This window comes from Cucurbita pepo, chromosome LG04 (assembly GCF_002806865.2).
Source record: "Cucurbita pepo subsp. pepo cultivar mu-cu-16 chromosome LG04, ASM280686v2, whole genome shotgun sequence".
Lineage (NCBI taxonomy): Eukaryota > Viridiplantae > Streptophyta > Magnoliopsida > Cucurbitales > Cucurbitaceae > Cucurbita > Cucurbita pepo.
The window spans coordinates 997,698-1,010,572 of record NC_036641.1 but is presented as its reverse complement, the minus strand read 5'-3'; the positions used below and the strand labels follow the sequence as shown (position 1 = coordinate 1,010,572).

The window sequence follows — 12,875 nt, the reverse complement described above, 5'->3', positions numbered from 1 at the left end:
TTTTTTTTTTTTTTTTTTTTTTTTTTTTTTTTTTTTTTTTTTTTTTTTTTTTTTATTACACAATTGTTATTCACTACTTATGAAGAGCAGGATGATAGACCCAAGTAACTAGAATCATATTGAAATACAGAAGATTGAAAAACTACAATATAACCCCAAGTATTTGAAGTATGTAGAACATCCCCTCTCTTTTTCACGTTCAAGTGTGTGTCATAATATAGAGATATGGCACAGTCGGTGTGAAATAGTACTTTTGACTAAGATACGCTTCAATATTACTATGTCACCTAAATTGTGGTGTGATAATCAAGTTGCACTTCACATTATGTCTAATCCAGTGCTACGTGAGAAGACTAAACAGTAAACATATTGAAGTGAATTAATGAGAAAATATAACAAGGTTGGTGTCCGTAAGTATGTGAAGATGGGAGAACAATTGGGAGATATTCTTAGTAAAATCTTAAATGGAGCAAGAATAAATTATCTTTACAATAAGTTGGCCATGGTTGACTTATTGTCTCCAGCTGGAGGGGAGTGTTATAATATATATGTTATTGTGTATAGTCGTCATTTATTGTAATTGTACATTCTTCTAGTTTAGGCTTCTCTTGTCTACCTATATATGTGACTCTCTAATCTAAATTAGGAGTATTTTTCCCAATACTTATTGCACCCTCCGGGATGCACCCCCTTCCTAACCCCTTCCCACAAAAAAATTCATCATCACTCCTTCAAGCCTCACTCTAACCAAATAAGGAAGATGGGAATCCCCTCAAAACCAATTGGTTCATGGGAAGCCTGCCTCCAATAGAAAAGAACGTCTTTTTCTAAAAAAAAACAATCATTTTTTATTTTTTGTTTTTGAAAATTAAGCATGTATTTCTACTTCCACCTCTATCTACTTTTTACCTATGTTTTTAAAAGGCCAAGTTTTGAAAAAAATAAATAAATAAAAAATATAGTAGTTTCCAAAAAATTGTTTATAGTTTTAAATTTGGCTTAGAATTCAAATATCTTTTTAGGAAATATTAAACTAATAGTAGAGAAATGATGAAAAAAAAAAAAAAAACAAACCCAATTTTCAAAAACTAAAAACTATAGTTATCAAACGAGCTTTTAAGTAAATCTATGAAAAAATTGATAAAAAAAGTAAAAATAGTACAAAAGAACTCACCAGATATTGATGCTGTTCCGGAAAAATGTAGCATTGAAATAGCTTATTATAATTCCAAGATTCATTTGTGCAACTCCAAGGAGAATTGACATTTTCATTTTCAGAGAGTTGAGAAATGGAAGCTCACTTCGAGTGCCATGCCATACAGGATCCAAGCCAAATGGATATGTAGAACCCGCCTTTATCAACCCCACAGTGGTAGAATCGCTACAGTTGATGGGGATTAACGAGTGTCATAGAGCATGAATTAGAGAAAAATGTGGCTAAAGTAGAATAAAGGTTACATTGATATACCTGCAATCAGGACTACGGCATTCATATGCTGAGCGACCAAATAGTCCAAATGGGACTGAGAAGAACTCATTATAGATCAGACCCGTGTATATCGAAAATAGTGACATCATCAAAATGACATAGCGTCCACCAAAGGCCATTTCAGTGATATCTCCAAGCTTCTGAAATTTCAAAAGAAAAATAAAACAGTTAGATTTCGCTAAACCCCTCTCCAAGTAACAAACTTTCTTCAAGAAAAAGATAAAAATAGAAAATAAAAATAAAAAGCAAAATAAGTAGAAGCATTGTCGTCTGGGTCAAAATCCTAACTGCTAGGATGGGCCCATATCTTTTGATGGTTTACCTTGTGCCACAGAAAACAACCCTCCGGAGGCACCTCTGAATGCACAAAAACATTGACCCAACCGAGCAAAGATTTCTAATGAAGAAATTGTAGCGCGTTTGGAAACTGTTTTCCAAACAATTTTCCCTTTTCTAGAACAAATATTCTATGAAAACGGGATTGATTCTGAAAAATTATTCTCTCATGTTGTTTTAGATATTCTTAGACGACCTATTTTTTTTTTTTTAATAAATGATTTTCGTTTTGTGAATAGTAATTTACAATAACATCAAATCAAAAAACAGTTCTGAAGACAAAAATGAAGATCTGTTTTGGAAACAGTTCTCCAAGCAAGATTTTACCGAATCCTAATCCATTTGCCCAAAATCGAGGAAATTTGAACCTTGAGCCAGCCAGCCCAGGTGTTGATCACCGGAAAAAGGAAATATTCCAGACAATAAGTAGCATTAATCTTCAGTAGGCATCTATGCTAATATGTTCCAGGTAAAGGAGTTTGACCGCACCCTTCTGGGAGTCCTCATTGTCCAAACAATGATAGCATCTATCTAGGCATCTATACTAATATGTTCCATGAACGATTCACATGTGAAAATCCTTAATAGGTTGCAAACTGAGTCCATGGTAGGGAAACATCCACCCCTCCTCCCAAGCAAACTCACTAATCTTTTTCTTTTTCTTTCTTTTAACAAAACCAAGCTTTCATTGAGAAAACAAAAGAATGTACAAGGGCATACAAGAAACAAACCCACAAAAAAAAAGAGCTCAAACATTCACAAAAGAAAGGGATCCCAGAGAAGGTATCATCATCTTTAAACTTCCCTATTATGTTCAAAAGCTGCAAAAGACTGTTGGTCTTTATTCTTCGTGTGGTTTAAGCCAAAATGATTGAACTGATTGTTTATTGAGTTTGATGTATCCTGTGCTTTCCCTACAGCTGTCTACTCAACTTTGAAGTGGCATTTTCTTAAACTTGAAAGCTCCTTCTATTTAAGTGGCGAGAGTCAGGAGTATCCTGCGGTCCACTGGAAAACAAAAGAGCACTGCCATTTTCTAAGGGACAAAAATTAGGACCGGATAAGACCATTTTAATTCTTTTACAACTTTGTGTACCTTTTTAAGCATACCACGCTCTATTCTTTCGTCATTAACACCAAGTACCAACCAAAGTGTCCTTTGTCAACTCCAGTGGTTTCTTTTATTTACTCTTTTTCATGCCACCCATGAAAAGTTTTATTTCTTATATATATATACCTTAACCCAATCTGTAAATAGCAATGTCAAGGAAAAGAATAGGTAATGCCTCCTAAACGAACAAATAACCAGCCAAGTGGGAGATTTCTTTGATATTCAAGTTCCTTCGAAAATTAAGCAACCAAAATCATTCCATAACACAACCAATGGGTGCAGTTGCTCGAGTCTTTGTTTTGACGTCATCATGTAGGGGAAAATCTTAGACTTTCTCAATGATCAAAGATAACATGTGGTCTATGAAAACGGCAGAGCATAAAGGTGAAAACATAAGGTGAAAGAAGAGAATTCCAAGAACTGATTGCTCCCACTAGTAGACACTTTCGTGTGCCACTCTCAACAAGAACTCAGTCCACCAAAAATTACAAACACCACAGAGGAAGGTGGAAAAACAATCAGTCAACCAAAATTACAATCATCATATACCTTCAACCCAATGGGACTCTGGTATGATTTCGTGACAAGCATCAACAATATCTCTACTAGAATTCCAGGTTTTCTGAACTTTTTAGAGTAAGATTTATCTCAAATCATAGAGGGCTGGGTTTCTTTTTTGGAAGAAACAGCATATTACAACCTTTCTTGGCGGGGTTTTTATCAAAGAAAATTCTTTTGTAATTACAACTTTTCTACAGTCTATAACAATTGGAAAGTTTTCTTTTAGCTTCTTTTGGGAGGGGGTTCTCACTACCCCCAGCCCCTATGTAGTATTTCCCCCCTTCTTTCTTCATACAATCTCGNAAAAAAAAAAAAAAAAAAAAAAAAAAAAAAAAAAAAAAAAAAAAAGATTACCGTACAGCCCCTGGAAGAGGAAGATTCCTTGGCAAGCAAGGACGCTTCCAACATTTGGGATAACAGGTAACTAAAATGAACTTTTGAGGATAAGCCTTTTATTACCTAGAAGGGAAGAATTCGAATTAAATTAAACACCTTGCTTTGAACTTCACCTCTTCAACATCTACAAGTTTTGTTTCAGTTTTTTTATTATTGATGGATGATTGGGTGTGTTTGATTTTTGTTCTTAATAGTCGAGTCATTATGTGTGATCGTGGTATACCATTATTTGAGTGTTCATGGTATATCTGTCAATGGGATAATCAAAAGAAATTAAACGCAGGGCTTAGCTATCATCTAAATTTCTTACTCGAAACTACAATTGATGCAACAGCTTCTACCACTAGTCAACCATTAACAAAATTCACGATATGGTCATTCCTTTAAAGTATTCAAGTCAATTGATTCAAAATATGACCATTCTAAGAAATCAGCCATCCACAATAGTAACGCTGCCATGCCAAGAATATATCTAACAACCTTCATGAGTCGAGCAATAAGTAGAAGTTTCATGATGATTACCAAGCTAGTTAAAATCATCAGAGATTGATCGGGAAGATGCATGCCATAATTTTAAAGGGAAGTTAGCTTCGAAATTTAAGAGTCATTTTGATGGGTATAACATCATCAGATTATTCTAAGAACTTTGGAATTAAATTAGTAGCAAGTTCTCGAAATTTACCTGAGAAGAAAGTTTTTTTTCCCGTAATATAAAATAGAGTGTTGCAAGTAACAGACATATTCCATGCCCCCAATCACCAAACATAACAGCAAACAGAAATGGAAACGTGACAATGGTGTATACACCAGGATTGGCTTCTTGATACTTTGCTACCCTGTATTTACACAGCAGTTACGTTCAGTCATACTTCTGCCAGTGACATGTGACCAAGAATAAGATGCATTTAAGCTAAGAAGATCTGCCAAAGAAAGTACTAATGAGAACTTAGTTCTCATGCTCTTCCTACCTAATTAAAAAGTAGGACTTAGGAGAATGAGAACTAGAACATTCCAGAATGGAGCAAGATCTAGCTCAAAATATTAATACCAGGTTACCATTTACCAGAAAGGACAGGGAGAGGGACCTTTTGTAACAAGAAGAGGAAGACAATACAGAATTAATATTTCATGTATTCTTCAAAACTTAATAATCATGGCTTTCTGAGATAGATAGTATATGCATGCAAAAAGTAAGCTCCGGTCCCCTTCTTCATGGCTTCAAAAGTAATTATCATTTTGTAGAAGAATAAGCAAGTGAAAATCAAATAACGGTTCTCTTAATGATCAAGTTTAATCTAGCCAGAGGAATGACCAATGTGAATGGTAAGCATAAGATTAATTCGCTATTGACTTTTTCATATATTAGGCATTTTACTGTTGATAGTTTGGGATTCCAATTGTTCCACCTCCATGTAATTTCGGTAAAGAAAAAAAGAAAGTAGCGTCCATTATTTTTTATAGAGTATAAGTAAATAGGGCATCAGACTTACCCATAGGCATCGACAATTTCTTGAAAGGCAGTGGAGAATTTGTTTGTCCGAAAATAAGTAGGTGGTGCTTCTGTAGTTAATAAAACCTGGAAAATTGGTCCAACTTGGGAGTTGGAGTCAGTTGCTGCTCGCTGGAGTGCATCTTGAATCTGCAACAAGTTTGTTCTCAAAAGTAATATTCAACTCTTTGTAACAAAAAAGTTTGATTTGTATTTAAATTGCTCAAAGAACTAAAAAAATAAGCAAAAGAGTTTACCTGTTTTGTGGCAAAAACAGGACCCCATCCCTCGGCGACCAGACATTTTTTGGTTACATCAAGGCTAAGCATGTTCAAGATATGGTATATGGACTTTTCCTTCCTCGCCTTCAGAGTTCAAAAAGTAATGTTAAGATAATTAGAACAGTATAATAATCAGCAAATAAAAAATCTGCATCCACATTAGATCACAGATTTAAAATGTGAAAAAAAAATTGTGGTTTATAACAGACCATGATATTCCAATTTTCAAAATGTTCTCCAATATTCTTCAACAGATTACCCCGGTGCAGCAGCCCTACATCTATTGTAGTCTTCAGCTCAGCCAGTTTTCCAGAAACCTATATTCGTGGTAGTTACATAATTGAAGTTAGAATGCAAAATATTGAAATAGAAATTCAGGGAAACTGATGATAATGACAAAGGCTAACACAGATAAGTCTTAATAAATGAATTTTACGGGATTCAAATTTCTTCTTCTTTTAAAGGAATTAATGTACATATTAAAATATGGGATTGAAATTTCAATAATTATATTAACTTCCAACCCTTTTTTCTTTATTGTAACTCTAAACTTCAGTACCTTAAAAGGCAGCTTCCAAAGCAATGCAAGTTTGAATCACTAGCTCAGACAACATAAGCAAATTACAATATGTTGCCTCTATAATTTGACTGTACAGTATTAATGACTTCCCTTTCGACTTGGAAATTGGACCCCCAAACAATATTTGTAATGTTATATTTTTAAAACATGTATAAACATAAATAAAATAAAATACATGCTAGCAATTTCAAGCAAAATAATTTTTTTTCCTTTTCGACTTGGAAATTGGAGAGGGTTTATATTTTTTTTTTTTTTTTTTTAACATAAATAACCATACATATATGTATAGCCCACTGGACTACTAAAAACCCCAATGAAATCCTACCACAATCCTCTCCCTCTCTTCTAGCTGCCGGTACCCTTTCACTCTTCCTCCTCACCTACTCTTTATGGATTCTGTTGTAGTTCTCCTTCCTTCACTTCTCTCCTTCCCCTTGTCTCCTTCCTTGGAAAATAAAGGCTAGAACTACAACTCCCGTTCAGTTATTGGAGAAAAATTTTACCATTGAAGTCAACAATGATGTTAGAGGCACTGAGGTGAAAGAGATAATTCCTCCCTTCTTACACAATGGGGGAGCCTCTCATATCTTGGATTAAAGACTCAAACCAACCCACTCCTCTTGTTTTCATTTTTTCGGAAAGGAAACAGAAATTTCATTCATATGTGAAACGTTACCTACAGAAACCTATCCCCAAATAGAAGCTAACAGAAAAGGCTCCCCAAATAAAAGAATAAAATAAAGAACACACCAAGATACGATCATTTCATTCCAGCTACCTTAATCACATTTAAATATGAGATTTTTGCTCAACCTCTAGATTTGGGATCACGAAGCATCTGGATAATGTTGAAAAGTGCATGAAACCAAGAAACTTGGAAGATTTTCAGGAGGGGATTCCAACATCATCTGCTGAAAGAGCAATAAGCAATAAGAGACAAATGCCTCAATTCTTTTTCACTGCCATTTTAAAACATATACCAGGACACAGTCACCGGCCCAAATGAGAACATTGGATTCTCTCATCTGTGTTTAAGCCGTCATGACAGTCCACAGGAAAAATCTCTCTCGGGTCCTTTGCCGTCCAAAATTTCCAATTACAGTTTTTATGCTAACCCAGGTTTTTTTCTTTTGCAAGTCAGATGGGAGAATGAGAACTTCACTACTCCTAGAGGCTGAAAACACCACTCTTTTCAATCTTCAATTCTATTGCATTTCATCTCATTTAATAATTCTAGAAGGCGCTTAAACTCCTCTATCTCTCCCTCAAAAGTAAGTACTAGTTGGTTATTCTTTCTGCCCAAATATCAGTAACAGACACTCCCCTCACCTAAGAAAAAGCAAAAAAATTGTGGTAAGTAAAGCGCACGTGACAGCCTCTCTAGAGAAATCCAACATCCAATGATCATTGCTATCTACGTTCCAGCATAGCAAGGAAGGCAAGCCTAGATTACTTACTACATCCATGTCATAATTTCTGCAGATAACTTTGGGGTCTGATTCAATATTTTCTCTAAACCAAAAGCCTCGTATTTTGCACAGCAAGCAAATAAATGTTCTGAAATTGGGTGCTAAAACTTCACATATATAGTGCTCGAAGGGAAAATAAGTTACAAATCCTCAGTTGGCATGGGAAAGCCATAACAACATAGATATGCCAACTTTGCTGAGCAGGATTCACATGAAATTGTAAAGGAAGGTACAAAAGAAAATGCCAAAGCCAAGCAAAACTACGCTCTAACTTCAGAATTGATCCCAATCACGATAGAATTTCACTCGACATTCTATTAAGTTCTTCAAGCTAGCAGGAAAGCGTGAGCTGAAACATAAGAAATATAAAGATCTACTAAATCAACACCAGACCCAGGCAACAGAAAAACCAAGTGAACAAGTACTAAGAAAAACCAAGTTGATCAAATACTAAGAAAAACCAAGCTTTGTAGAGAAAAGAAATAACGTTAAATCTGTAGGCAGGGGAACATTAGGTGAGCAAATTCAATTCAAGCAGGAATAGATTCAATACCTCAGCGATCATTTGGGCTTGTTTCCCCAAGTCCTCGGTAAAAGGGTAACGGTTTGCACCAAATGCCTCACATATTTTTAGAATCTTATTCTTCGCTCTTTCTCCAGAGTAAAAAACAACAAACACGTTTTTCTCAACCTGTAGGAACAACGAGAAAAATATATATATAATAGAAGTTTATGCATGAGTAGAGATTTTTAGTGTTATGCGCAATTAACATCAATAGAAACTATTTTGAGTAAGAATATCATGAATTGAGAAGGGAGGGGTATCATAGGAACCAACTAATCAAGCTATGGGCCTCTGGTTAATAATCCTGCTACTAAGAGGTCACAAATAAATTTTCAGAGATTCTCAACTACTGATATCAAAATCAACTCTAAGACGGTCTCAAAGAAGCAGAAACTCAAGTAAATTATTAAAGCTGGGGGCGTTCAGAAGAAATTATAGAATAGCTCTCGGGAAGAAAAACTGGTTGTTCCCAAAGAGGAGAATCATTCAATGGCTGCAACAGGTTCAAGCATGTGTCGGCAAGATTACATGGGCTGGATAGTTTAAGCAAGAGATTGTCAAGCTGAAGAAGACTTCTTAATACCCACAAGTGTCTTGGCCAGTTTGCAATTGCATCGATAAATCTCACAAGCCAAGTCCACTAGTCTCACAAGCCAAGTTCAAGCAGATTGAATCCTAAAGATTCTACCTTTTAATGGATTTTTAATTTTATGATCAACTTTCTTCTACCTCAATATTTTAAGGTTATAAATTTTTGTAGGAGACTTACTAGCTAAGCTTTCATACAGAATGATTAAGAGAGAGACAACAAGGTTAGTAAATACAATTCACCAGTAGACTGTTTTAGGGCTCGCATTCCATGAAACAAAGATAAACAGACATGACCATAAGATGTATTTTTCTTTGATGACAAAAAATGAGAAGAAAAAAACTAAAAAAGATAATCACAAGCTCAATGTAATTGTTTCTTGTCCAATTGAAAAATAGTATGGATAATCGTTACAATAAAAAAATAGTAAAAGAATTTACACCGGTGTTATTTCAAAACTTTACCTTCTCTCCAGAAATGGGATCTGGAACAGGATCGTCAACTGCAGCCTGCTTCAGAAACACATTGCCCCTGGTTGCACGAAATAGTATCCTCTCAAATGCCATAGACTTTTCCCGAGGAACAAGACCAGAGAGAAATCCCAAATTAACTGGCTTCGACTGATCCGCAGATGATTCCTTCATCATAAGGCAAATGAAGTTAGACCATGTAAAAATACAAGATCGGTTAAACTTGAAAAGAGACTTTCAAAATTGTACTTGTTCCAACAACAATGGAACTTCTATTGAATCTCCACCAACTCGCCTAGATTCAAATTCTCTTTGCTGCTCTACGGCACTGCTTTGCGCTGAACTGAAAAACTCACCAGCCTGACAAAAGGAAATTCATCAACTTTTAACTCATATGTTGAACAGAAAAATGACCAATTTAATGAGGTAGAATACCTACTAAATAAAAATTAATGTAAACATGAAACATGCAATCGTAATGCTACTCCATTATAAATTCAAAAAAGGTAAAAACTAAACAATCTATTAATTGAAGTTGGACACTTTATAATCTATTAATTGAAAACAAGTACACTGCACAGCGATGATAAATCCCTATCTAAGGAGTTGATATGTCCTTCACTTCTTTCTTTATTCCTTTTGTGAGGACAGAAAGTGTCCAACTTTGCCAACTCAAAAACTTCAGGCCAAAAGCAGCTAAAAACTTGTGTTACTTTTCAGAACGCCAATAGAATAACTTTACTGCTCTAGGAACAAATGAAATCTAACTTATCACAGTATTTATCATATCCCAAAAATTCCAAGAGTATTATTACCATGAATAACACACCATAAAGGGCTGGTAATATGACTATTTTCTTGCATCACGTGATTTAAAGTGAAATAACTGCAAGTTTTCTAGGTCAAAGTTTAGAAGGATTTACCTTCTGCAGAACAAGCTTGTACTCCACAAGTTCATTGTAGGAACGCTGTAGCTTCTCACTATTAGCATTTATCTCAACCAGTTCTGCCTCAAGCTCACCAAGTTTAACCTATAATGCGATAAAAAAAAAATAAACAATCAAGACACGAAACACCAGAAACCAGTTTAGCTATTAATAAAATTGTATGATACCTCAAGGTCATCTATACTGATATCAACTTGTGACACAGAACTTTTGCTTGACAATCCAGCCTTCAACATCTGTTCCTTGAAAAAATGCAATTTGCGTGCCATCTCTCCACATCTTTTGATCTTGTTAGAAACAAGAATAAGGAAGGTAAGTGCAACAGAGAAAGAGAAATAAAGATCTCAAACTGTAGGAAACAAATCATTTCATTGAATGGATGAAATTAAACATTGATGAAATTCTATACAAGAGAAGATAAACTGTAGTTATAAAAGGGGGCTCTTTTTACATCACATAAGTTTTTATTTGTTTTATAGGGTAAAAACTAGAAACAAATGCAGCAAATAAAATGGTCTTTTGGAACATGAGTCAAGACATACCTGTGCAGCATAAGTACGCTGGAACGGGCTTTTCTCAACATTGAGCTGGAAGAATTAATACATTGGGTGGTCAGGAGTTATAGAAGAACCAAGAGTTATCGGCATGCTAAATATCAATTTTGGAAATGACTACATGAGAAATACAAGTTTACTATTTCGACAGAGAAGAGAACAGCAGGAATCTGGTACACATGCACAACTCTAGTAATAACTCATAAAATTAAAAAATATGTTCCATCAAAAATACATGTGACATAATATTACAAAAAATATCTTTCATAAGAAAAATAACAGTATGATATGAATAATATCTATATTCCTGCAATACAAGGATCGGACACAAGACTAGCACCTTACGTTTCATCCAAGGTGGCAAAATCCTGTCCTTAAAGCTAAAAATTTTGGAAATGACCACATCAGCAGCACGTACAGTTAACCACATCAACCCTAGTACTTCAATTAATTTATTCAGTCTCTTTTTAATCATGAGAAAATTGTTATTGACGAAGTGATGCAAACAAAAGTTAGTTTCCAAAAGGAGCTTAAAATATGCATCCTGATTCTAGTTAATTACATGTTGAGCATAATTACAAAAAAAGATAGGAGACCAAACATCACGGGTATAATTAAGAAAAAGGTTTCATTGAGTTTGATTTTAATATTTGGAATAGTCGTGCACAGAAAGAGTGTTCTTTCTCAAAAAAATTAAAAAGAGATTAAGAAGTAACGAAAAGCTGACTTCTTATGGCTTATATTGGGAAATTTTCAAACCTCCTGTGATTGTATACCATATGATATCGACTTAGACCCTCCATGTTTTCTTTTTTAAATTCCTCCAAATGCTCTACAAGAATTTTGAACCCCAATCTACAAGTGCTTGGAATTTGAAACAATCACACGAAACTTCAATATTTTATCATCATAAAGTTTAAGAGCTATATACTCTAAATAGATAGACCAAGACAGTAGGAATTTTGAACTGCAGAATACTAAGCTATGTTCAACCTTTGAAGGGATTTTACAGTTCCTAAGCCTCCCATTTTCACTAACTATCAAGCCCTATTTCGACAAGTCCATGAGATAAAAGATGTCGACCAACAACCACATAGTTACTGTATGAGTAATTAAGCAAACGAAGCGTGAAGATATCTCAACCCGAAAAAAGTAATTAAAATCACCACGAGTTGCAACAAATTCAAGAGAATTTACTTCATCACAACATACCAACATCACAGTTAATCACAATAAACTAAAAAAAGTAGCAATCAAGATCAATCGAAACATCAAGAAAGAACACGCAGCTCAGCCTCATGATTGAAGACCAACAAAAACAAACGAACAGCCAAATTACACAATCCAAGCAACCAGGCATTTCTCCCAAGCAAACCAAGAATCAAAAAACAAAAATCAAAGAAGTAGAAGATTAGGAAGGTGCACAAACATCTTTGAACTGGAGAAGACCGAGATCACCAAGGTAGGAAATGGTGCGATGCGCAGCCTCGATGGGAATGATGAGCTGCACCAGCTGCATCGGCTCGGAGCGGAACAGATCCATGGATGGACAGCAGCCACCTCGAGTATCGCCCATAGCTGGTTCGAAGACCCTACTCCAATGGTAATCTTGAGGGCCCTGATGAGTGAATCTTGATGGGATTGAGAAGAACAGAGCAGGGAGGAATCTGGAAGAAGAAGAAGAAGATGAAGGAAAAGGGGAGAGATGGGCTTGGATGCATACACGTAAACATGATTCCACCTGTTTTGTTTTTTTTTATTTGGATTTTTCTTTTTCCCTTTTTTGCCCCTAAATTATTGTTATTTCGATATATTCGTGTCCCAATCAATTTCTGCGCCTTTTATATCCCCGGATTCACATTTTTATTCTGAATCACTTTTTATTTTTTTTTTTTATTTTTTTTTTTGCTAAATTAATAAAAATAATTTTAAATATTAAACTTTATCTCATAAATATTCTTAAAACTAAGTAAAATGTTTTAAGATTTTAATAATATTTTTAAACTTTAAAAAATAACTTTAAATTAAAAAAAAAAAT

At 34.8% G+C, this 12,875-nt stretch overlaps 1 protein-coding gene across 1 annotated transcript in view; it reads right to left on the bottom strand.

Annotated features, from left to right (window-relative positions):
• LOC111793057 (V-type proton ATPase subunit a3-like) overlaps nt 1-12,568 on the bottom strand; it is a 15,904-nt gene extending 3,336 nt beyond the window's left edge. The window contains exons 1-13 of the mRNA XM_023674759.1: nt 12,267-12,568; nt 10,826-10,870; nt 10,451-10,570; nt 10,260-10,367; nt 9,586-9,696; nt 9,331-9,504; nt 8,266-8,403; nt 5,873-5,980; nt 5,640-5,747; nt 5,384-5,532; nt 4,576-4,729; nt 1,469-1,629; nt 1,175-1,381 (exon numbers count right to left, since the gene is read on the bottom strand). Of these exons, the coding sequence (XP_023530527.1) occupies nt 1,175-1,381; nt 1,469-1,629; nt 4,576-4,729; nt 5,384-5,532; nt 5,640-5,747; nt 5,873-5,980; nt 8,266-8,403; nt 9,331-9,504; nt 9,586-9,696; nt 10,260-10,367; nt 10,451-10,570; nt 10,826-10,870; nt 12,267-12,413 (1,730 nt within the window). The 5' untranslated portion in view covers nt 12,414-12,568. The remainder of the gene's footprint in view (nt 1-1,174; nt 1,382-1,468; nt 1,630-4,575; nt 4,730-5,383; nt 5,533-5,639; nt 5,748-5,872; nt 5,981-8,265; nt 8,404-9,330; nt 9,505-9,585; nt 9,697-10,259; nt 10,368-10,450; nt 10,571-10,825; nt 10,871-12,266) is intronic.
• Between the last annotated feature and the right edge of the window lie 307 nt (nt 12,569-12,875).